At 35.8% G+C, this 24,450-nt stretch overlaps 1 protein-coding gene across 1 annotated transcript in view; it reads right to left on the bottom strand.

Moving 5' to 3' along the window:
• The window catches only part of LOC106165535 (protocadherin Fat 4), a 75,834-nt gene that overhangs the window by 33,204 nt on the left and 18,180 nt on the right, over nt 1-24,450 (bottom strand). The window contains exons 4-13 of the mRNA XM_087003190.1: nt 20,384-20,503; nt 18,503-20,083; nt 17,514-17,694; nt 17,126-17,223; nt 16,570-16,713; nt 15,414-15,510; nt 14,730-15,011; nt 14,117-14,235; nt 13,515-13,734; nt 8,321-8,535 (exon numbers count right to left, since the gene is read on the bottom strand). Of these exons, the coding sequence (XP_086859316.1) occupies nt 8,321-8,535; nt 13,515-13,734; nt 14,117-14,235; nt 14,730-15,011; nt 15,414-15,510; nt 16,570-16,713; nt 17,126-17,223; nt 17,514-17,694; nt 18,503-20,083; nt 20,384-20,503 (3,057 nt within the window). The remainder of the gene's footprint in view (nt 1-8,320; nt 8,536-13,514; nt 13,735-14,116; nt 14,236-14,729; nt 15,012-15,413; nt 15,511-16,569; nt 16,714-17,125; nt 17,224-17,513; nt 17,695-18,502; nt 20,084-20,383; nt 20,504-24,450) is intronic.

Genomic DNA, 24,450 nt, shown 5'->3' with positions numbered 1-24,450 from the left:
ACATTTTACTTACATTGCTATTACCTGTTGAGCATAATTAAAATTTGATGTTGAATTTGCAGTTTAACATAATGTTCTTTTGCATCAGAATTGACAGTAGCCTATTTTGTGCATAGTTATTTCCTGCTTTTTGTCTGTACATTTGACAGCTTTGCTGCCTTGTTCTTATATTGTGTTTACAGTGTTTCATATATGCTGAAAAGTGAAAAAACAGCATAACTTCTACAATAATGGCCTGATCATGCTGATTTCCGAACTTGACCTGCGTTTTATGAATATTTATCAGCTCTGTAAATATAAAGACAAAAAGTAAAACTGCCTTCCACTTATAGTGTTTACAATGAAAGTGTTACTTACTTACTTGCCAAACTTTCAAAAAAGAAATACATTTTACTTACATTGCTATTACCTGTTGAGCATAATTAAAATTTGATGTTGAATTTGCAGTTTAACATAATGTTCTTTTGCATCAGAATTGACAGTAGCCTATTTTGTGCATAGTTATTTCCTGCTTTTTGTCTGTACATTTGACAGCTTTGCTGCCTTGTTCTTATATTGTGTTTACAGTGTTTCATATATGCTGAAAAGTGAAAAAACAGCATAACTTCTACAATAATGGCCTGATCATGCTGATTTCCGAACTTGACCTGCGTTTTATGAATATTTATCAGCTCTGTAAATATAAAGACAAAAAGTAAAACTGCCTTCCACTTATAGTGTTTACAATGAAAGTGCACGGCATCAGCATCGGCATCGCCATTGCCATCGGTGACGACGGCGACGACAGACGCAGGTGATGGCAATATGTACAGACACATCTGTGTCTGTACATAAAAATGACTAGAGGATCAGAGAGGCGATACCGCCTCTTAATATTGTACCACCAGCTGGAGTAAGCGCATTCGTATGGAAACCCCCCCCAAAAAAAATGGACACCAACACAAGTCTTGTGCTTGACAAGCTCTATAAAATGCTATAAACGAGAGTTCTCAAAATATGCAAAAAAAAAAAAAAAAAAAAAAAAAAAAAAAAATCGAAAAAACGTAACTGTTAAAATGGTCCAATCAAGCAGATGTTCAAACTGACCTGTATTTTCCTAACACTGATCACTCCTGTGATTTTCTAGACAATAGGCCTACTGGTTTTCCTTGAAATGCGTTATCAGTATTGTGTATATGCTGACAAAAGAGAAAACCTAGGGACAACACTGGGCAGATCTCTGCTAGTTTTGAAGATATGAGGGGCAAGAAAATATGCAGAGTTCAGTTATGGTGAAAAAGTAGGTCAAAGGTCAATTACAAGGTCACAGTATGTGACTACCTATATAAGTTCAATAGTAGCTATGGGCATTTCTTTGCCAATTTTGGAGATATGAAGGCCAGGAAACATGCAAAGTGCAGTTCATCATATATAGTAGGTCAAAGGTCAATTTCAAGGTCACAGTTAGATTACCAGTATATGACTTCCTATTCAAGTTCAATAGTAACTATGGGCGATCTCTGCCAGTTTTGGAGTATTTCACATTTTCCCCATTGAATAATGCAATGTTATAATTTTTGAAATAGACAATGCCTAAACCATATCAAAAATAAAAATTTGGATACCACCCCCAGTATTGCACTTGACAAGTTCTACAAAATGCAAAAAACAAAAGGTCTCTAGCATTTACGGTTCCAGAATTAAAGGGAGTTTTCAGTTTTGGTATCTAATGGCTGCTTCTCCCATGAAAATGCACCAATTGACCCCAAACTCCCAAAGACGAAGGGAGTCCCTGACTGTAACCCCTCACCATAATATGAGAGTTCAGGTCTGTGTAGTTTCTGAAAATTGATACAAACAAATATTTTTTTGCATAAAATTCCCATTTTTATGTACAGACACAGATGTGTCTGTACATATAGCCATCATCTGCGTCTGTCGTCGCCGTCGCCGCCGTCGCCGTCGCCGTGCACTTTTACCGATAACACGATAAGTGGAAAACCATTTTGCCTTTTGATTTGAAACTTGCAGAACTGATGAATATTCATAATACGCAGGTCAAGTTCGAAAATCAGCATGATCGGGTCACTCTTAGGGAATTTATGCTGTTTTTTCACTTTTTTCAACATATATGCAGCACCGATAACACGATAAGTGGAAAACCATTGTACCTTTTGACTTGAAACTTACAGAACTGATGAATATTCATAATATGCAGGTCAAGTTCGAAAATCGGCATGATTGGGCCATTTTTAGGGAATTTATGCTGTTTTTTCACTTTTTCAGCATATATGCAGCACCGATAACACAGTAAGTGGAAAACCATTTTACCTTTTGGCTTGAAACTTACAGAAGTGATGAAAATTCTTAATACGCAGGTCAAGTTCGAAAATCAGCATGATTGGGCCATTTTTAGGGAATTTATGCTGTTTTTTTCACTTTTCAATATAAATGCAACACTGATAACACAATATAAGAAAAACGGATTGGCCAATTGGCATTATATTCACAGGAGTGGTCAATCTTACTAAAACGCAGGTTGAGTTCGAAAATCAGCATAATCGGGCCATTATTTTAGAAGTTATACTGTTTTTTCACATTTCCTCAGATTCAATTATTAGGCATGTTAACAGTCTCATTATTGAACTAATTAGATGCGTAAAAGTGTTTGTTTGATATTTCCTGCATCTTTACAACATTGTTAGTTGATTATGTAAAAAAAACATGGTAAACTTGTTATCATGTAATAAAGTGTCAAAAATGGAAATAAACTCATATCATTGCAGTTTGTCAGATTCAATCATCCACTATGTCCAGAATCTCAGAATGGAGGAAATTGGACATTTAACACTGTTCTATTGATACTTTTCCCATCTCATCAATTTTCTTAGTTGGTCATATAAAAATGGCAGTAAAATGTTTATTTTGTTTTATGTTAAAAAAGTGTTAAAAATGGAAATAAACCCATTTCAGGACAGTGCTGTCTTGTTTACATTTTGGCATTTTTATGTACAGATACAGATGTGTCTGTACATATAGCCGTCATCTGCGTCTGTCGTCGCCGTCGTCGTCGTCGCCGTCGCCGTGCACTTTTACCGATAACACTATAAATGGAAAACTGTTTTTTCTTTTGGTATGAAACTTACAGAACTGATGAATATTCATAATACACAGGTCAAGTTCGAAAATCAGCATGATCGGGTTACTTTTAGGGAATTTATGCTGTTTTTTTCACTTTTTTCAGCATATATGCAGCACCGATAACACGATAAGTGAAAAACCATTTTACCTTTTGGCTTGAAAGTTACAGAACTGATGAATATTCATAATACGCAGGTCAAGTTCGAAAATCAGCATGATCGGGTCATTTTTAGGGAATTTATGCTGTTTTTTCACTTTTTTCAGCACATATGCAACCCCGATAACATGATAAGTGGAAAACCATTCTACCTTTTCGCTTGAAAGTTACAAAACTGATTAATATTCATAATACACAGGTCAAGTTCGAAAATCAGCATGATTGGGTCATTTTTAAGGAATTTATGCTGTTTTTTCACTTTTTTCAGCATATATGCAGCACCGATAACACCATAAGTGGAAAACAAATTTACCTTTTGGCTTGAAACTTGCAGAACTGATAAATATTCATAATACGCAAGTCAATTCGAAAATCAGCATGATTCGATTATTGTTAGGGAATTTATGCTGTTTTTTTCACTTTTTTCAGCATATATGCAGCACTGATAACACAATAAGTGGAAAACTGTTTTTTCATTTGGCTTGAAACTTGAAATATTCATAATACGCAGGTCAAGTTTGAAAATCAGCAAGATCGGGCAATTTTTATGGAAGTTATCCTGTTTTTTTTTTTTTTTTTTTTTTCAATTTTTTCAGCACTTTTATAACACCGATAACATGATAAGTGTAAAAATGTTTTTCCTTTCCTTGGATTGAAATTTACAGAACTGGTGAATATTTATAATATGCAGGTCAAGTTTGAAAATTGGCATGATTGGACTATTTTTACAAAAGTAATGCTGTTTTTTTCCCTTTATTCAGCATACATGCAACACTGATAACGCATTTTAAGGAAAACCAATCAGCCTTTTGTCTTGCAACTCACAGGAGTGATCAATCTGACCAGTATACAGATCAAATTTGAAAATAAGCTTGATCAGTTAAGTTTTGATGAAGTTATTAGCCTTTTTGTATATAAGTGGTTTTTCTTCAGATTTAATTCTTAAGCATGTTAACAGTCTCATAACGGTACTAATTGGATATGTTAAAGTGTTGTTTTAACATTTTCTGCTTCTTAACAATATTGTTAGTTGATTATATAAAAATGACGGTAAACCTATTATCCTGCATTGTGTAATAAAGTATCAAAAATGGAAAGGAACTCATCATTGCAGTTCGTCAGATTCAATCATTCACTATGTTCAGAATCTCCAAATGGAGCTAATTGGACATTATAAATTGTTCTATTGATATTTTTCCTATGTCAACAATTTTCCTAGTTGATCATTTAAAAATGACAGTTAATTGATGATGGTTTTATGTAAAAAAGGTGTTGAAAATGGAAAGAAAATCATTTCAGTACAGTTATCTCTTGTTAACATTTTGGCATTTTGAAAGTGTGACCCTAACTTCCATGTCCTTGGAGACCTTTCCATATCACATTTTCTGAATATCCATGATACTTTTATTTTTTTATAAAAAATTTGATGGTCATTATGCTGTTAAGTATTATGTTATATTGCATGAAAGTTAAAGAAAACCCTATTTTGGACACTGCTGCCAGGATAGCGATTAAGGGAAAACCATGTTACTTATGATAATCAACCTTACTGAAAAGACTGAAGTGCAGTTTGTGTTGGAAAACCATCGTAATTGTTTTCTGTTTTGAAAGCAATGCAGTACAGTGCTATTTGGTGCAATAAATGTATATGGATAGTAGGCAGTTAATTCAGGGTTATAAAATAATTTGCTTAATTGATTTTCAAGTTATTTCAGGGTTATAAAATAATTTGCTTAATTAATTTTCAAGTGGGTATTAAATGAGATTACATAAACACACATTGAGATTTCATTGTAAAGTCCCATCGGTTTAGCTTTCTTAACTGTGTCACATAATTAGGAATCGATGATTATTATGCAGGTAAATGTTATTTAATATGGAAAATAAGTTTACAAAAAAAATTTTGTGTAACGCTTACATTAATGCTAAAGATGAATAACAATGCCTTATTATTCTCAAACTCAATAGGGTTATTCATATCATGTTAGTAATTGTACAGCTAGATTAAAAGTTTGAATAGCAGCTTTATTGGTATTTTTTGTTATGTTTTATTTTACATTTTCTTTTAATTTTTTTATGCTGTTTTTTCACTTTTTTCAACATATATGCAACATTAATAACACAATATAAGAAAAACAGCTTAGCCAATTGTCATTATACTCCCAGGAGTGGTCAATCTTACAAAAATGCAGGTTGAGTTCGAAAATCAACGTTATCGGGCCATTATTTTAGAAGTTGTACTGTTTTTTCAAATTTCCTCAGATTCAATTCTTAGGCATGTTAACAGTCTCATTATTGAACTAATAAGATACGTAAAAGTGTTTGTTTGATATTTCCTGCATCTTTACAACATTGTTAGTTGATTACCTAAAAATGATGGTAAACTTGTTATCATGTATTGTGTAATCAAGTGTCCAAAACGGAAATAAACTCATATTATTGCAGTTTGTCAGATTCAATCATCCACATCTGCCATGATGACCATGATGGGAAAACCGTGTTACTTATGATTGTCAAACTTTCAAAAAAGAAACACAGGACTAAAATGCAGCCCAAGTTGGAAAGCAGTCTAATGGGCTTCTTTTTCTGGAAGTTATACATTTCAGTGAAATATTCATTATCTTTTTGGCATATTCATTGTGGGACTCGGAGCTCCCATGGACATGAAGCCGGATGGTAATCAAATTTTCCACATGTTCATGCTATTTATTGTCAATAATCAAAAATTGGTGATAATTATTCTATAATTTATTATGTAATGTTACATCAAAATTGACAATAATCTTTTTGCACTGCTACTGCAAACATTATGAAAAGAAAACTGTGTTATTTATTATTATATTTAACTTAAGAGTATGATTTTTAGGATTGGCATGCAGTTCAAATTAGAAAGCCAGGTCAATTGGGTTATCATTTATTATTGAATTTAATGCAATTTTGTGTGAAATTTCATTTTTCTCATTCTGGCACTTTCTAAGTATAAACTTGAACTCTGATGGGCCTGAAGCCTTATGCTTTTACTTTCATCGGTGTTACCTGTTGTGCAAAATTAAAATTTGATGTTGACTGTGCAGTTAAACATAATGTATTATTGCATCAGAAGTGGTAGTCTCCTATTTTGTGCATTATTGTTTTGTGCTCTTCTTAAGTTGTGACTTATGGGCCTGAAAGACCCTTGAAAGGGTCAGTCTATAAATTTCCCTTGGGTATCACTTCGCTAATTTCAGTTATAAAGTAATTAGTCTAATTGATAGGCTACATAAAGCACACTTGTGATTTGAGATTACATAAAGCACACTTGTTGATATTTCCCTGTAAACTCCCATAGGTTAAGCTCTCTGCTAGATTAATAATAAGGAAGCAGTGATAATTATGCAGGTAAATTTTGTTTAATATTGCAAATAAGTTTTATATATATATATATATATATATATATATATATATATATATATAAAACTGAAAGATTAAAAGTTTGAATAGCAGCTTCATTGGAATTATATTTACCTCTGCCAAGGAGGTTATATTTTCACCCCTGTTTGTCATCAACATAACTCAAAAAGTTATGGACCGATTTTGCTGAAATTTTCAGGAACTGTCAGAAGTGGGCCAAAGAGGACAAAAATCAATAATAATCAACAATTGCTACCTTGGCAGAGGTCTGCACTCTCGGAGTGCTTTTCTAGTTTTGTTATGTTTTCCTTTATAATTTTTTCTCAAACACTTGCATTTGTGACTTTTAACTCTCATCCGCCTGAGACTCTGACATTTCTGTATTTCCACATAAGCAGTTGTATTGTTTTTTATGTCTTTAAACATTATGTTACTTATGTAATATTATTTTATGCACTGTCATCATTTTTCAAATATTGAGACTTATATCATGTGAATTTGAACTCTCATGGTCCTGAAACTGTAATCTTATTGAAAGGGTAGATTGAGACCATCTTCTGGGACTTCCGGAAGACAGTCAGGTTATTAAGTTTATATTGCCTGGTATCTATTTTTTCTTCTGTTGGAAGACCATCAAAATGGAGGATGGATCAAAATAGATACTTTGGAATACTGTCAGAGAATATCTCTGGGTCCGCTCATGTTATTGACCATTTTACCTGTTGTGCATGATTATAAAATTCAGTGTTGACTGATAGTGCTATTATAAGCATTATTTATTATTGCATCAAAATTAACAAAATGACCTTTTTTGCATCTTTATTTTCTGTTTTTTGTCTGTACATTTGACAGCTTTGCTGCCTTGTTAGAAAATTTTGGCCCGTTCGACCTTGAAATAAAGGTCGAAAGTCAAATCTCAGGGCATATTTGGAATCTCCATATATGACTTACGGTCAGACTTCTACAGTAATTTTTCCCATAATTCCTTCGGTTTGGGAGATATTTCACATTGAATTTCCAAAAATTTTGACAAGGGTGCGTTTCAACGAGTGTCATGCCAAGGGCAATGCACTGACTGAGACAAAAATATCCAGGGGTTCAAGTTGAGATTACATGTGACCTAAATCCAAGAGATGGGCACACAGGCCCATGCAGTCTAGGAGGAAAAGCAGTAACGGTGACTTGTTGCCCATGACACCCTGCGGAGCCAACGGAGCCAGCTGAGCTTACGGAGCTGGCGGAGCCGGCGGAACCAACGAGACGGGTCGGGACTAAAACCATGAGTACTGCCAGCGTAGATGCTGGTAGTACTAATAAATGTTAACACAATTACATCCTTTACAGTTATTAAATCAGAAATTATGACAAAGAAGTAATAGTAAAATTAAATTTAATTCCACAAATAAATCCATGCTATAGTCAGTATACTGCCAAATACATTTATACATGTTAAAATTGTGCAGGTTATAAAATATTCATATCTTTTGTTTTCTCAAGACTGCACCTGTGTATATGCATCTGTACATAAAATTTGTTTATCTATACATGCATGTGCACAAAATATGTTTATCTACACATGCATGAGTGCTTGCACCAGTTTACATGAGTACATGTCACATAGAACAGTGTACAAAATTGAGGTCAGTTACTTACTGCATTTGCTGATAAATTCACCATTTTCTGACTGTCATTGAAGACAGGCTTTTGGTTGCTTATGTTTATGACTACAGTGGTGGTCCCTGTCTTCTTGTTTTTTACAGCTTTGTCAGTGGCCTGAACTGTCAGTGATAGTGTGGGCTTGTCATACTTCAGTAAGTTTTCCTTATCAAAAATAAAAATAGACCCAGCTTCCTTCAAATAAAAAATACCTGAAATGAAAGAAAATACATGATTATTGTTATTTAAACAAAATGCATACTGTAACAGCAATCTATTCATTTATTAATGGATAGTTCCTACATTAAATATAAGTATATACTCATTAATCAAAAATTGTTGTCAATTCTTTTCACAACACTACTATATTAAGTACCCTTTCCCTTTGGGAATGGTATTTAAAACCACCACTAGAGGGACGCTTAAGGCGCAGGCCCCCGATTGGTCAGCCAGCTCACGTGGTGAATTCAAAATAATTGGCAGTTAGAGCCTGGCAGCCGTTAAAGCTGGACAGCGTGTTAGGGCGCTCGAGCCCATTTTGCTTCAATTAAAATCGGCTTAAGCATAAGCGTCGAAGATTTTTGTTTTTTTGTCTCCCTGACAATGGCTGAAGAATTCCAATCTTGGGTGGAGGCTAACGAGCTCTCGGAAGATACGGTAGAAATCTTAAAGGATGCAGGATTCTTCTCACTCAGGAGTTGCAAGAAACTCACAGAGCCACTCATACAAAGACATTTCGGCAAATCGCTACCGCTGGCTCAGATTCTCCTTCTCCAAGACGCTGTGCTTGTCCTACAGCAAGAACATGGTGCTCAGCCACAGAACAATCAGAGTCCAGGTACGTCTAACAGTGTATCTGCTGCAACCTTTACTCCCGAAACTGGTGACAAGAAAACCCAAGACGAGGCCCCAGCCATCTTGCCAGGGACATCCGGGTCCCCTAATATGGCGGCTCCCAGCGCGCAAACGGAAGCAGGAAACACCGGGGACCTCGATTATACCAGGTTATGCCAACTACTAGACATTGGGAACGGGAATGGGAATCAACCAAACAGAGGTCAACACAGAGATCATGACGGTAAGGGGATTTTCGATCCTTTTTCACCTCCAGATAGACAAAGAAAACTTAACAAGCATCGCGACATACGCAGCTATGTAATGTTCTCAGACAAATTTGAAGCAAAACCTGATACACCAGTCCGCATTGGCGATTTACAGCTTTCCCTCACCGACAGAAAACTCCCTCTGGAGCGCATCACTCCACTTCAATACACAGAAGCGTCGATGAAAATACTAAGGGAAATGGTGGCCGACGACGGCGCGGACATTCAAACAGTCATGGATTACACCAGCTACGTGACAAAAGTGGCCTGCATGGGGCAATCTTTTAATTGGCAATCAGTCTTACGCTACGACGCAGAGTATAGGAAATCTCAGAGCGAGATGGGATTTCCATGGGGAACCGACAGCCCCTTTCTCATGCAGGTGTTGTTAAAACCGAATCCAACCCAGCCAACAACCAGAGGGAAGCAAACAAAATTGGACACAGCGACGGGCCGACCAATTTGTATGAAATTTAACGGTCGCCAGGGCTGCTCCTTCCCGAACTGCCGTTATGCTCACGTGTGTGTAGCCTGTTCCAGTACTACTCATGGAGAATACACGCACAAGCAGCAAGGGACCAGTGCCACAGCGAGAAATCCTTCACATTGACAAACGCACGTCGCGGCAAAATCTCCGCTGCACCAAAACATTGAAAAATGGGAAAAGGAACTACAAGGAGATACAGACTATGATTTCATAATTAACGGTATTCGGGAGGGCTTCCGAATAGTCGACGATTTAGATCTGGATTGCATCAATAGAACTGAAGTAGAAAACAGTAGATCCGCCACTTGCGAAGCTTTCAAGCATAAAGTTGAGATTCAAATGAAGACAGAAATAGAGGAGGGACACTATATTGAACCAGAACTCCAGCCTACGATAATTAGTGCAATTTCCGCAGTGCCAAAAACAGACGGCGGCGTCCGTCTTATTCATGATTACAGCAGACCTGAAGGGGCAGCAGTAAACGATTACGCAACAAAACAAACATTTAGATACGAGAAAATTCGGTCGGCCCTGGATAAGATTAAACCAGGATATTTCCTAAGCAAAGTTGACCTCCACTCAGCTTATAGAACTGTCGCGTTACACCCTTCCCAGTTTACCCTTACTGGGCTGAAATGGAACTTTGCTGGATCAACTAAGCCAACGACTTTAGTGGACACGAGACTCCCATTCGGGGCCCGCAAAAGCCCCGAAATTTTCCACCGGCTAACACAAGCGGTAAAGCGGATGATGGAGAGACGAGGCTTCCACGTCGTAGTTTATTTAGATGACTTTTTGGTTATAGGCGAGACATTTGAACGATGCAAGTTAGCTTATAGCACATTAATCAGTCTTTTGAGACTCCTGGGTTTTCGCATCAACTGGAAAAAAGTCTGTGACCCAACGACTCGCCTAACGTTTCTAGGCATCGTCATAGATACTGTTGAAGGTGTACTCTCTCTAGAGGAACAAAAAGTTCGCGACTTACTCTGCTTAATCCAAACATTTCAAAGCCGCGTGCGCGCCAGCAGACGTCAGCTTGAATCCCTGGCCGGGAAGTTAGTCTGGGCTTCGAACGTCATCCCATGGGGTAAAACACACGTGCGAAGTATATTTAACTCCATAGCTTTGCTGAAAAGAGCCAGTCATAAGTGCAAGCTAAATCCATTACGTAAGGACCTCATTTGGTGGAGCAGGTGGCTTATCACGGGAAACAATACAAAACTAATATGGGACGAGCGACCGATTCAACAGGTGTATACCGACTCCAGCATCACAGCAGGTGGAGCGTTCTACTGCGGAGATTGGTTTTACACTAACTGGATACAGGACGCTCCTCACCAGTTAGGGGATGAACACATTAATGTCAAGGAATTAGCATCCATCGTCCTGGCGGCGTACAGGTGGTCCCCGCTATGGAAGGCACAACGAGTCATTGTTTACACGGACAGTGAAGTGGCCATGAACATTTTAAACAAAGGGGCTTCGCCCAACACCGCCTGCAACAACCTCCTTAAGGAATTATCCCTTCTATCGCTGAAATATGACTTTTCAATTTATGCGATCCATATAGCCGGGGAAGAAAATAAAATTGCCGATTCCGTGTCACGAATGCATGAGCCAGAACATTGCTCTCGTTTTCTCGAATTAGTCCATCACTGGTATTTAAGCTTACACAGACAGCCGCCAGTGTATTTTCTGCAGGACCATATGACTAATTCCTCTTTTTCCTTTCTTTATCCCAGGCTCTGATATACTGAGACAACAACTAGATGAGGAGGTGAACTTCTGGAGAGCTCAACTTTTCTCGGCCTCTACTAAATCAACTTATAGATCACACCTACGCGCTTATATCAAGTTCTGTGAGGAAATCAACTGTAAACCGATTCCTATATCCCCCGCCAACATCTGCAGATACGCTGCTTACCGGGCACGATCGTGCGCATTCTCATCTCTTCGGCAGTACCTAAACATCGTCCGGATCATCCACACGGATTTCGGACTTCCTAACCCTCTGTGTTCCTGGGAGCTGAAGACGACTCTAGGTGGTATAAAGAGACACAAAGGAGATCCGGGCTCTCAGAAAGCACCCATCCTACCACCACAGCTTTTAAGCCTACGATCATTCCTCAACCTGAATGATTTAGAACAAGCGCAGACGTGGGCAGCTTGTCTGATCGCTTTCTTTGGGATGCTCAGAGTTAGCAATATTACGGCCAGGTCTCAGACAGATAGCGGCCTATCTGTATGCCGTCGCGACTTGACATTTACAAAACGAGGATGCACCCTAAGAGTAACCAAATCCAAAAACAACCAGTACGGCCAGAGAGCCCATATCGTTACACTCCCCTTCCGTCACGGCAGCCCTTTGTGCCCCACAACAGCGCTGACGAATTTTCTGAAGATGTCAATGGACGTCCCGGAATCTGCGCCGCTCCTTGCCACTTCTAAGAACGGAGGGACCACTCTCCTCACATCGGCAGGCTTTCGCCAAAAACTTGCACGGTCACTTCGAGGGATCGGACTTTCCACCGCGATGTACAATACTCACAGTCTCCGCAGGGGAGGAGCTACGTGGCTTCTATCCATCGGTACTCCTTTAGCGATGGTGAAGGCCATGGGAGACTGGTCTAGCGACGCGGTATTCCAATACATCAAACCTTCGGCGGATATGAAATACGATGTAATGCTGAGAGCGCTGAAGACAGTTTGAACCTGTTGTTAAATTATGGAAATTTTAAATTATTGGACAACCTGTGACTGCCCCACTGTCACATGTCTAGCAATATGACAGTTTCTAAGTGCAATGACGTCTATTTCATTTTCACTCACCTACTTATACTCTGGGTTGGGAATTTTGAACAGCTGCAATTAGTTATATTGCTACCTGTATCTAAGTGTTGCAATTCATTAACATACGGGTTGATGTACTTTGTTGAAGTAGTTAACGTTTATTGTAGTTATGTAATTTATGTAAACTTTTATGTAGTTTTAATAATTTTTCAAGCCCGATAGTGGTTCTGGTTTTAAGTACCCTTTCCCTTTGGGAATGGTATTTAAAACCACCACTAGAGGGACGCTTAAGGCGCAGGCCCCCGATTGGTCAGCCAGCTCACGTGGTGAATTCAAAATAATTGGCAGTTAGAGCCTGGCAGCCGTTAAAGCTGGACAGCGTGTTAGGGCGCTCGAGCCCATTTTGCTTCAATTAAAATCGGCTTAAGCATAAGCGTCGAAGATTTTCCCACCCTCCTGTCCCTCATATGGGCAGAAGGGGCTTCTTACATTTGCATTACACATTTTGCGTACATGATCTTCATTTAGTTTCTAAACATTTGCGCTTAGTAAATGGGAATTTTGAACAGCTGCAATTAGTTATATTGCTACCTGTATCTAAGTGTTGCAATTCATTAACATACGGGTTGATGTACTTTGTTGAAGTAGTTAACGTTTATTGTAGTTATGTAATTTATGTAAACTTTTATGTAGTTTTAATAATTTTTCAAGCCCGATAGTGGTTCTGGTTTTAAAGTGTATTAATTAGTTTTAGTAACAATTCAAATAAATTTCAGTACTGAATAAGACATTTGAATCTAATAACCACCTTGAACTGAAATAGCGTAGTTAATTTCTCCATTTCCATTGGACACAGAACTGCTGCACATGCCCTGATCATCATCATCTGTTGCCATGACAGTCATATTGGAATTTATGTGCCCCTGCTCAGGATGGTTGTACAACTGTATTCTGTCCAGTGTGAATCTGTAAACTGACTGGTTAAACACTGGAGGATATGCATTTTCTGAGGTCACTCTGATTACAACCTGGAAATTACCAACATGATGGGAAAATATTTCAAGATCAAAATGAAATATGCAACACTTAACTGCATGCATATATAAACACTCATAAAATGCTAAATTATTATTACAATAACCATGTTTATGAAATGCTAAATGTATGGATTGATTCCATGAAATTATATTTTACCAAATTCCATCTCCTGTAACTATCATACATTTTATAAAAAAGTAGACCTATAACCTGACACTACTATTAACCTGAATGCTTTTTTTTTTAGGAAGCTTACATATATCTTTTAAACTTTAAATAAAAAAGTAATCACACACTTATACATGCATATATGGCATTAGTTTCCAACAACATAAAAATATTCAAACAAAAAAATAATAAAAATACACTCACTTCAGCTGCAGAAGTATATTTTCCATCCATTGCAGAGACAGTGAAAGTCACATTACCATAGATGCAAGCTGACCCTGCCCTGGTTATGAGACCAGTCAAAGAATCGATGGCAAAGGAGACTAGAAATGTAATATATCAATTTATTACAACATTCACTTTGGTATCAAATAATACCAGTATGTTGTGTAAAGAGTTTTAGTTTATACTTTAACTGAATTAATAACAAACCCAGTATGTGAGGTAGAACTTGCCTGTATCTAATATACAGACAGTACTGGTATGTAGGTAAGACTTGCATGTATCTGATGCTCTGTATGATACAATGGAAGTAAATAAGGGATTGTAATACACTGTGGTATTTGTATGTGAGATGAGACTTGCCTGTTTCTAAAACACTCCATGTAAAATGAGTCCAAATTGCCATGATCATATATACAGTACGCTGTCTGGTTTCCCTTAGCAAAATTTTTTGGCTTCTGATATTTGTGAATTGAGACTTGCCTGACTTAGATATACTGTATCTGTATTGCAACTTACCTGTTTCTGATATACTGTACATGGATTGAAACTTGGCTGTATCTGATCGATATACTGTATCTGAAGTTCAACTTACCTGTATCTGATATACTGTATGTGACGTAAGACTGGCTGTCCATGTCTTCAGCATATACACTGTCAATTCTGTATCCTGCTTTTGCTGCTGCTGGCATTGTAAACCCATAGTGTGTCTGGTTAAAGATGGGAGCATTATCATTGATGTCCACCAGTGTCAAAGCAAACTCCATCTGAGCCACATTTACACCATCACTTGCATAAACTGTGACGTTAAAAAAGTGTTCCAAGTCATTTTCATAATCTAATGTGTTGTTGGTCATAGTCAGCTCCCCTGTTACACCTGAAGTTGTAAATACAAAAGGAACATCAATTCCCTTGTTTATTAAAATTCTAATTATTCAAGTGTTTTAGCAATTTTTCATTTAATCCGTTACACTTCCCAAACTACCGGTATATTAACACAATGTACATATATATCGTGTGTGTGTGTGTGTGTGTGTGGAGGGGGGGTATGTACATACAGTACCAGACAGGTGCTTTTTTCAAGGGTGGAACACCCCCAGCCTCTCTCTTAAATACATGTACTGTACAACCACCTACTGCTGGAACTTTGAGCCCCAAACAATGGAAAGTAGGTCTAGGTATCAATTTTGTTCATGGTTAAAAAAAGAGTCTTGCATCATCTTTTTAAGTGTGCCAGTATACCAGATAGCAAATCAGAAACAACTGTTACAATATTTACCATCAATAACAAAACCCCTTCCTACAGCGACTGTATCCAGGAAATATGTCACTTCCCCTTGTGTAGTGTCATTGTCAAAACTGTCAACAACCAGAAGCTACAACAACAATAACAACATCAATAATAGCAACAACAATAATAATAATATTAATAATGCAATTCAAATTGTTTTATTGAAATATAATAAAACCAAAAAGAATACAATTATCTTATTTCTAAAAAGTTATTTTCATGAATTGATATTATACTAAGACATTCATTTTTAACATGAAACACTAGCTGAGCTCTTTCTGCAGCTGAAGTATCATTCTTTGAAAGAACTCAATTTTACAGGATAATTTTAATTATTCAAATATCTCTACACATTTTTTCAGTTACATTTTTCAATATAAAAGTTGTTTCCAAATATTATTTTGTACAATAATTCCAACTTCTCCTTACTGTTAAGATCTATATATGTAATTGCCATACTTTTCAAAATTAAAACAGATGCATTTATAATTTGATGTAAGAAATAAGCAAATGCAGAAATGAGAAACTGGTCTGATCTGGTCTGCTCCAGCATACCTAGCACATACCACATGTTAATGAAGACAGTCCCAGTTCAGGAATAGAGTTCTTCATGGATTACGCTAAATAATATCGACGCTTCATGCATCTGGGAGAAATAAAAAGTGACTCAAGGGTAACCTAAATACCCAGTGGGACTCTCTGTGAAGCTCCACTTTTCACCGCCTTTTAAGTTGCTTCCAGGAGATAAGGAAGGCATCACTTTTATTGTCGACAAATCAGTTTTCCATGTTGGTGAATAGCTCACATGTGTTTGTCAGATTTTGACAGAACATGGTATTTGGCGGCAAGAAGTCTGGGCAGTCGATCCTGCAGATCTTTTGATTGAATGACGGTAGTAAATGTAGGATCTTGCGGTACTGACTTCAAGAATGTTTCCCCATCTGCACGTATATTTCAATCGAATTTGAAAATAAATTACTTTTTCTTTCCAAACTTTTTACCACTAGCAAATGCTATTTATGATCTAAGTGTTTGTGTTTTACGACATATCCAACCTACTGTTGATGTTTGGTTTCATCCAGAACAGACCTTTTTTTATTCTTTAAAATGCCCCCCCCCCCCCCCCCCCCCCCCCAATACTTACTATGCTTTCATCTGTTGTATTCTCTTTCAGTTCAATGTGAGATCCATTACAACTAACACAGAAGATCACCGGAGCTATGTCATTGATGTCTTGGATTTCCAGAGATACATTTTTGCTGCTGCTCCTGTTCCCACCATCAATGGCCTTAATGGGTAAAATATCAAAACAAAAAATGTCTAATCCATATGTCTGACTAGTCAAGCAAAGTGTACATGAATACAAACATCAAACAAAAAATTAAGATAGAACTGATTCAAACAAATGAAATGGAAGAAGAAAAAATTCTGTAAATATCAGCAATTTTCATGTCAAAACCAGGAATGGCTAATCATATAAATGTATACATATGATACAAAACAGGGTCAACCTATTTGATTCAGAGTTTGCATGAATACGAATGACCACAAGCAGAGTAACTTTTTATCATTGCAGTTATCAAAACATATATTATTCTTTTAACCCAGTTTCTCTGCTGTATCACTCCCATTTTCAAATCTAATGTGATTGACTGGCATAATTTGTCATCCAGATCTGACTGTTAAATTTGAAAACTTACCAACACAGTGAACATCACCTTAGGATTATCCATACCGTCTCTGTCAAATGGTTTGATGACTTCCACCACTCCAGTGGTTGAATTGATGCTGAAGTGACCTATAAAAGATTTATAGACATGTACGTGGGAGCTAACTTATCTCTTTCAACATAACTGGAAATTTAATTAATGGAAACCATAGCATGACATGCCATGATAACAACAATTAAACTTTGTTGAAGGAAAATCAATTTCAGCCCAGTCCAACACATAAAACTCATAGTGAAACTTGAATATTATTTCTTTAGTATTCTCAAAGACTGAATGTTGCTGCTAAAAAGTATGGAGTAGGAAATCCTGCCTTTTCTCTACCAACCCTACTATTAAATCATAGTCTGAACTACTATACCTGGAGGATACTGTACACTGATATTGTATCTTATAACTTGATTGAGTCCAGTGTCTGCATCTTCAGCTGTGACAGAGCCTATGTGCCCAGTGTAAGTCTCATTCACATCCACATTCACATTTATGCTTAGACTAGTGAATACTGGAGAATTGTCATTGATGTCCTTTATATTAACTTGTACCTAATTTATGTAATAAAAAAGTGAATAAGTAAAGGTAGGCCTAGGAAAATGTTACCCTTTATTAACAAGAACTTAGTAGTGAAAATTTAGACAGCAATGCTGACAATCATGCTGCCTTTACAAAAAAGGAAAGCAAGAAAAAAAGAAAGGAAAGAATGAATGAAGTAGATTTAAAGATGTTTTTTATAACTCAAAGGCAGAAAAATATTATTTAAAATTTCAACAGTGTTCACTTAAACTATTTCATTAAATGAAGATCAATGAAATACTTTGTAAGTTTGACTTAAATCATGATTGCTGATATTTCTATGAAAATCTGCTTTCATTTTGAATAAGCATATGTCTTAGTTTGACAGCCACCAAAATTCAGTCAAACCAGAAATATGATTTGGAGAACAATATTAAAATACCGAAATTCGGCAGCAAGACTTTAAAAAAATTTAATATAATGATTATTTTAATGTACATACAACTAACCCCTTATTGATACTGAAAAACAAACCCATCATTTTTTAATTTAAATATGTGGAATTGACAGTAGGACTCACTAAATTTTATCATATTCAGACTGATCATGTAAGATAATTGGCAAGCAAGTGACACATGAAAAAAAAAATTAGACAGCAATGCTGACAATCATATATATACTATTAAATCACAGTCCCAATGGAGATAAGTGCAAATCCTATGCTAGACAAGTTAATATAATTGAAAATATCCAACACATGGAAAAATGAACTTAAAAATGAGAAAAAGTTATAAAATCATAATGAATAGAACAGTTTATTTCATAATATACTGCACTTGCCTCTGCTGTACTTCTTGGTTTATCAGGAACATAGAAAGATACAATGCACGACAAAGTCTTGCCGTCCCAAGTGCTTTTGAGAAAGTTATCCAGTTCTTCTCTATCCAGTGACCCATTCCTCAAACAAATTTCTCCTGTTGTGGAATTTATCACCAAGAATGGTGCATCTTGGGGACAAGAGAGAGTAAAAATGCATTTTTCTTCCTCACTAGACTTGTTGTAAGTTAAACTTATCACTGGCCATGGATAATGCTGTTCCTCTGTTATACTGCTGACATAACTTCGGTTGTTTAGTTTACAAGGTGTCTCTTCGCTTTGACCAAAAAATGTTATTGCTGCAAATCCTGAGAGAGGTTTGGAGCCATTATCTTTTGCCATCACTGTGAGCACACGATTGTTTGTGTCTAATTGTATATCAATATTCTTAATAGCTGAAATTATCCCAGAGTTTGAAACATCAAAGAATTGCCTCAAGGTATTATTTGTGTAATTGGGAAAAGAGTATGTAATATCACCATTTTCTTTTGAGTCTCTATCAAAAGCCATCATGGGTATTACAAGTCTGCCTTCATCTGGTAATGATAGAGTTATGTTTTGAATCAAAAACACAGGTGGATTGTCATTAATATCCTTGATGGTGATCATCACCTCCATTGTGTCATTGCAACTACCACTGCTCTGACAGGATTTGCCATTGTCCTTGGCATACACAGTGAGTCGGATAAAATTAGGGTTCCCATCTTCGAAGTCAAATGATTGCTCCAATGTAATATTCCCTGTAGTATTATCGATAGAAAATCTAGATTTGTCATCGTCACCTAGCCAGTATGTAACAGTGCCATTTTCCCCTGCATCAGGATCTGTTGCATGTACTTGAGTGAGTGGGCCTGTATAGTTCTCCGACACATCCATATCTATGTTCTTGCCAAATTTTGGAGAATTATCATTGACATCGCTGACAATGACTGTGACTGTGGCAGTGGATAAATGACATGTATGTGATGTGGAACAGTCTGAACTTGCATCTTCCGCAATAACTAGAAACTCAATTCTGTCATTTTGAAGACTTTCTCTATCTAGAGTCCTGTAAATCCATATTACACCAGAAGTGAATGGGCGTTTCATGATAAATTTTTTATTGCTGTCATTTTCAATATGGTAGGTTAGTGGTAAAATATTGATGTCCCTGTCTGTGGCTGAAACTTGACCGATGGATTTGTCCAAAGAATGGTCTTCTGATACATAAAATGTATAGTTTGTCTCATTAAATTCAGGGGCGTTGTCATTTACATCAACCAATGTTATGTTAACTGTTGCTGTGTCATTGTATGTCCCATCTGATGCAGAAATCATGACTATGTAAAAACCAGTCTCTTCCCTGTCCAATTTCCCACTTGTGTACAATTTCCCTGTAGTGTTGTCAATTTGAAAGGCATCTGTTCCATTTAGTAGTTCGTAGTATATCAAAGCATTTGATCCGATATCCTTGTCTGGTGCATTAATGGGCATCTGCAAAAGTAATACATTTACATAGATAACACAGAAATATATACAGGTAATAGATGGACATATATGTGTGTGTGTGTGTGTGTAATTAAATAATCAAATGATTTTCTTTTCTCAAAATCTTGTGCCTATAAATACAAGAAGAAACCAAACACATAAAAAATATTATTTTATAAAGAAAAAACAATATGCATATTCTATACAAGCAAATTATTTGTATAATTGATCACATAAAAGACAAAAATTTTCAAAATATAATTTAAAAAGTCCATAATGCAAAAGGTTAGCCCTTTTATTTCAAATTAACTTCACTCAGTTATTTGCATTCTTAAACATCAGTCTTATTGTAATCAAGTGTACATGAAATGTCTCTACCTGAAACTGAACTTCAGCACTAGTCGTATTTTCAAGCACATCACCTTCATAAGTTTGAGATGTGAAAACAGGTGGGTTGTCATTAATATCAGTGATAGTGATGTTTACAATGGCTATAAGCTGGAAATGGAGATTTTAAAATTTTCAAACACATCATTGCACATGTCATAAAACATGTCATTGCAAATGGTGGTTGTTCTACATTGTGTTCTCTAGCTCATTGGTTTGAGACCAATTAAACAATTGCAATAACCCAAAGTCTGTTAGCAACATTCTGTCCACAAAACTTTATTTTATATTATTGAACTGTCTGTTAGAAAGTCACTAATTGGCCACCAAACTTAATAATACACATTATAGAAAATATAATCACAAATGGACATGTGCGCATTCACAAGTACTCGGTACTAACGTAAGCCTCTACTGCAAAACAGACCAAAAGTTCTCTCACTTTCAAAATTACAGGATAGCAGTAAATTACATATCTTTTCTAGTCATTTAGCCTAAATTAAAATGTTTAACATGGGAACATAGATGTCCAATAAAATATATATCATTCAAACAAGAATGAAAAACAAGGCAGCAAAGCTGTCAAATGTACAGACAAAAAGCAGGAAATAACTATGTACAAAATAGGCTACTGTCAATTCTGATGCAAAGTACATTATGTTAAACTGCAAATTCAACATCAAATTTTAATTATGCTCAACAGGTAATACCAATGTAAGTAAAACATGTAACAAGCATAAGGCTTCAGGCCCATGGGAGTTCAAGTTCACACTTTGAAAATGTATAACTTCCAGAAAAAGAAGCCAATTAGACTACTTTTCCAACTTAGGCTGCATTTTAGTCCTGCATTTCTTTTTTGAACATTTGGCAATCATAAGTAACATGGTTTTCCCATAATGGTCATCATGGCAGCAGCACCCATAATTGTTTTCTTCTATTCTGATGCAATATTACATATTGGTTAACAGCATAATGACCGTCAATTTTTAATAATAAAATATACGTATCATGGATTTTCAGAAAATGTGACTAGCATGGGTCTTCAAGCATGTAGAACTTCAAAGTCACACCTTGAAAATGCCAATATGTGAAATATGCTGAAAAGTGAAAAAAAGCATGACTTCTACAATAATGGCCCGATCATGCTGATTTTCGAACTTGACCTGCGTTTTATGAATATTCATCAGCTCTGTAAATATAAAGCCCAAAAGTAAAACTGCCTTCCACTTATCGTGTTTACAATGAAAGTGCAAGGCGCCGGTGACGGCGCTGACAGCGACGGCAGACGCAGGTGATGGCAATATGTACAGACACATCTGTACATTTAACTGTACTGTTTGAGAACAGTAAGTGACATGGTTTTTCTTAAATGGTCATCATGGGAGCAGTGCCCAAAGTAGGTTTTTTTCAAATTTTGATGCAATATTACATAATGTTTAACAGCATAATGACCATCAATTTTTAATAATAAAATATTAGTATCATGGATTTTCAGAAAATGTGACTAGCAAAGGTCTTCAGGCCCATGGAACTTCAAAGTCACAACTTGAAAATGACAAAATGTAAACAAGACAGCACTGTTCTGAAATGTTTTTTTTTCCATTTTTAACAATTTTTAACATAAAACAAAATTAACAGCTTACTGCCATTTTTATATGATCAACTAAGAAAATTGATGAGATGGGAAAAATATCAATAGAGCAGTGTTAAATGTCCAATTTCTTCCATTCTGAGATTCTGAACATAGTGAATGATTGAATCTGACAAACTGCAATGATATGAGTTTATTTCCATTTTTGAAACTTTATTACACAATATATGATAACAAATTAACCATCATTTTTAAAAAATCAACTAACAATGTTGTAAAGATGCAGGAAATGTCAAACAAACACTTTTAATATCTTATTAATTAAATAATGAAACTGTTAACATGCCTAAGAATTGAATCTGAGGAAATGTGAAAAAACAACATAACTTCTAAAATAATGGCCCGATTATGCTGATTTTTTAACTCAACCTGTGTTTTAGCAGCATTGACCACTCCTGTGTGTTTAATGACAATTGGCCTATCTGTTTTTCGTATATTGTGTTTACAGTGTTGCACATATGCTGAAAAGTGAAAACTAGACAGCATTGTGCTGAAATGGGTTTATTTCCATTTTTAACACTTTTTTAATATAAAACATAAACAGTTTACTGCCATTTTTATATGATCAACTAAGAAAATTGATGAGATGGGACAAAAATCAATAGAACTGTGTCAAATGTCCAATTTCCTCCATTCTGACATTCTGAACATAGTAAATGATTGAATCTGACTTATATGAGTTTATTTCCATTTTTGACACTTTATTACACAATACACGATAACAAGTTTACCATCATTTCTACATAATCAACTAACAATGTTGTAAAGATGCAGGAAATGTCAAACAAACACTTTTATGTGTCTTATTAATTAAATAATAAGACTGTTAACATGCCTAAGAATTGAATTTGAGGAAATGTGAAAAAACAGCACGACTTCTAAAACAATGGCCCGATTATACTAATTTTCAAACTCAACCTGCATTTTAGTAAGATTGACCACTCCTGTGAGTTTAATGACAATTGGTCTATCTGTTTTTCTTATATTGTGTTTACAGTGTTGCATATATGCTAAAAAGTGAAAAAACAGCATAACTACTAAAATAGTGGCCCGATCATGCCGATTTTCGAACTTGACCTGCGTTTTAGTAAGATTGATTACTCCTGTGAGTTTCATGACAACAGGCCTATCGGTTTTCCTTAAAATGTGTTAACAGGGTTGCATATATGCTGAAAAGTGAAAAAACAGCATAACTTCTACAATAATGGCCCAATCATGCTGATTTTCGAACTTGACCTGCGTTTTATGATTATTCATCAGCTCTGTAAATATAAAGCCAAAAAGTAAAACTGCCCTCCACTTATCGTGTTAACAAGGAAAGTGCACGGCGCCGGCATCGGCGACAGCATCGGCGACGACGGCGACGACAGACGCAGGTGATGGCAATATGTACAGACACATCTGTGTCTGTACATAAAAAATTGAGATATACATTTTAAATTGAAAAAGCTTAATTAAACTAAAAGAATCTGTGATTACAGAATGTAAGAAAATTGAAAAGTAGAGGATTGAATCTATATATGCCTGCAGATCTGTTTGGCTATGCCACAGGTTAAAATTATTTCAAAAAAATACAAAATGTACACTATGTACTCATAAAACAAAGCCAACACCTACATGTACACAGTAAACAAAAAGAATTGTCGACCCTTCAGTGCATGATATGCTCATTGCATACCAGTACATGGACACTTCATGTACACAATCTCTTACATCAATCTTTTTCTTGCATTTTATACCAGTTATACTTGTTATTCTGACACCTACAGCACTATATAAAATTAAACCTCCTCTGGCTTCATATCAATATTTAAAGAGAGAGATATAAGACCACTAGAGGTCACTATGATCTCCCAGTGATAAAAAAATTAGTCACCATGTACACTCACCGCTGCTTGGCAACTGTCTAGACCTTGTTCTAAAGCCATTACATAGACTACATAGTTGTCATCTTGTTCCCTGTCAAATGTTTGATTTGTATAAATGAAACCCTGAAAAAGAAGTGGGTTAATTCTTCTTTAATAAAAAAAATTATATCTTATCTTCATACTGAAAATATCATCATTAAGTCAAGATAAATAAGTGTTAACCCCCATAAAGTGCAGCACAAAAATTATTGAACCTGTATATATTCATTTACATTTAAACTTATGAAAAAAACTTTTTTAATTAAAAAAAATCGAGTTAAATTTGTGAATAAAAATTTATTCAAATTCAGTTTTGTTATTGCAAAAATTCACCATGATTTAACCTAGATTCTTTATATAGCTATTTTGAAAAAAAAAATTTTGGGGCTTTTGAAAATAATATAAAACACCACATACATATACTAAGAAAAAATAAAAATTTTGCCAATAAGTTTTGCAGTTTTTAAATATCAAAATAGTTTAAGTGGTCGTATGATAGA

The sequence above is a fragment of the Lingula anatina genome, chromosome 2, assembly GCF_051362555.1.
Source record: "Lingula anatina isolate TDL-2025a chromosome 2, LinAna3.0, whole genome shotgun sequence".
NCBI classification, from domain to species: Eukaryota; Metazoa; Brachiopoda; class Lingulata; order Lingulida; family Lingulidae; genus Lingula; species Lingula anatina.
Note: the sequence above shows the minus strand (reverse complement) of the source record. Positions and strands in the feature narration are given on the sequence as shown.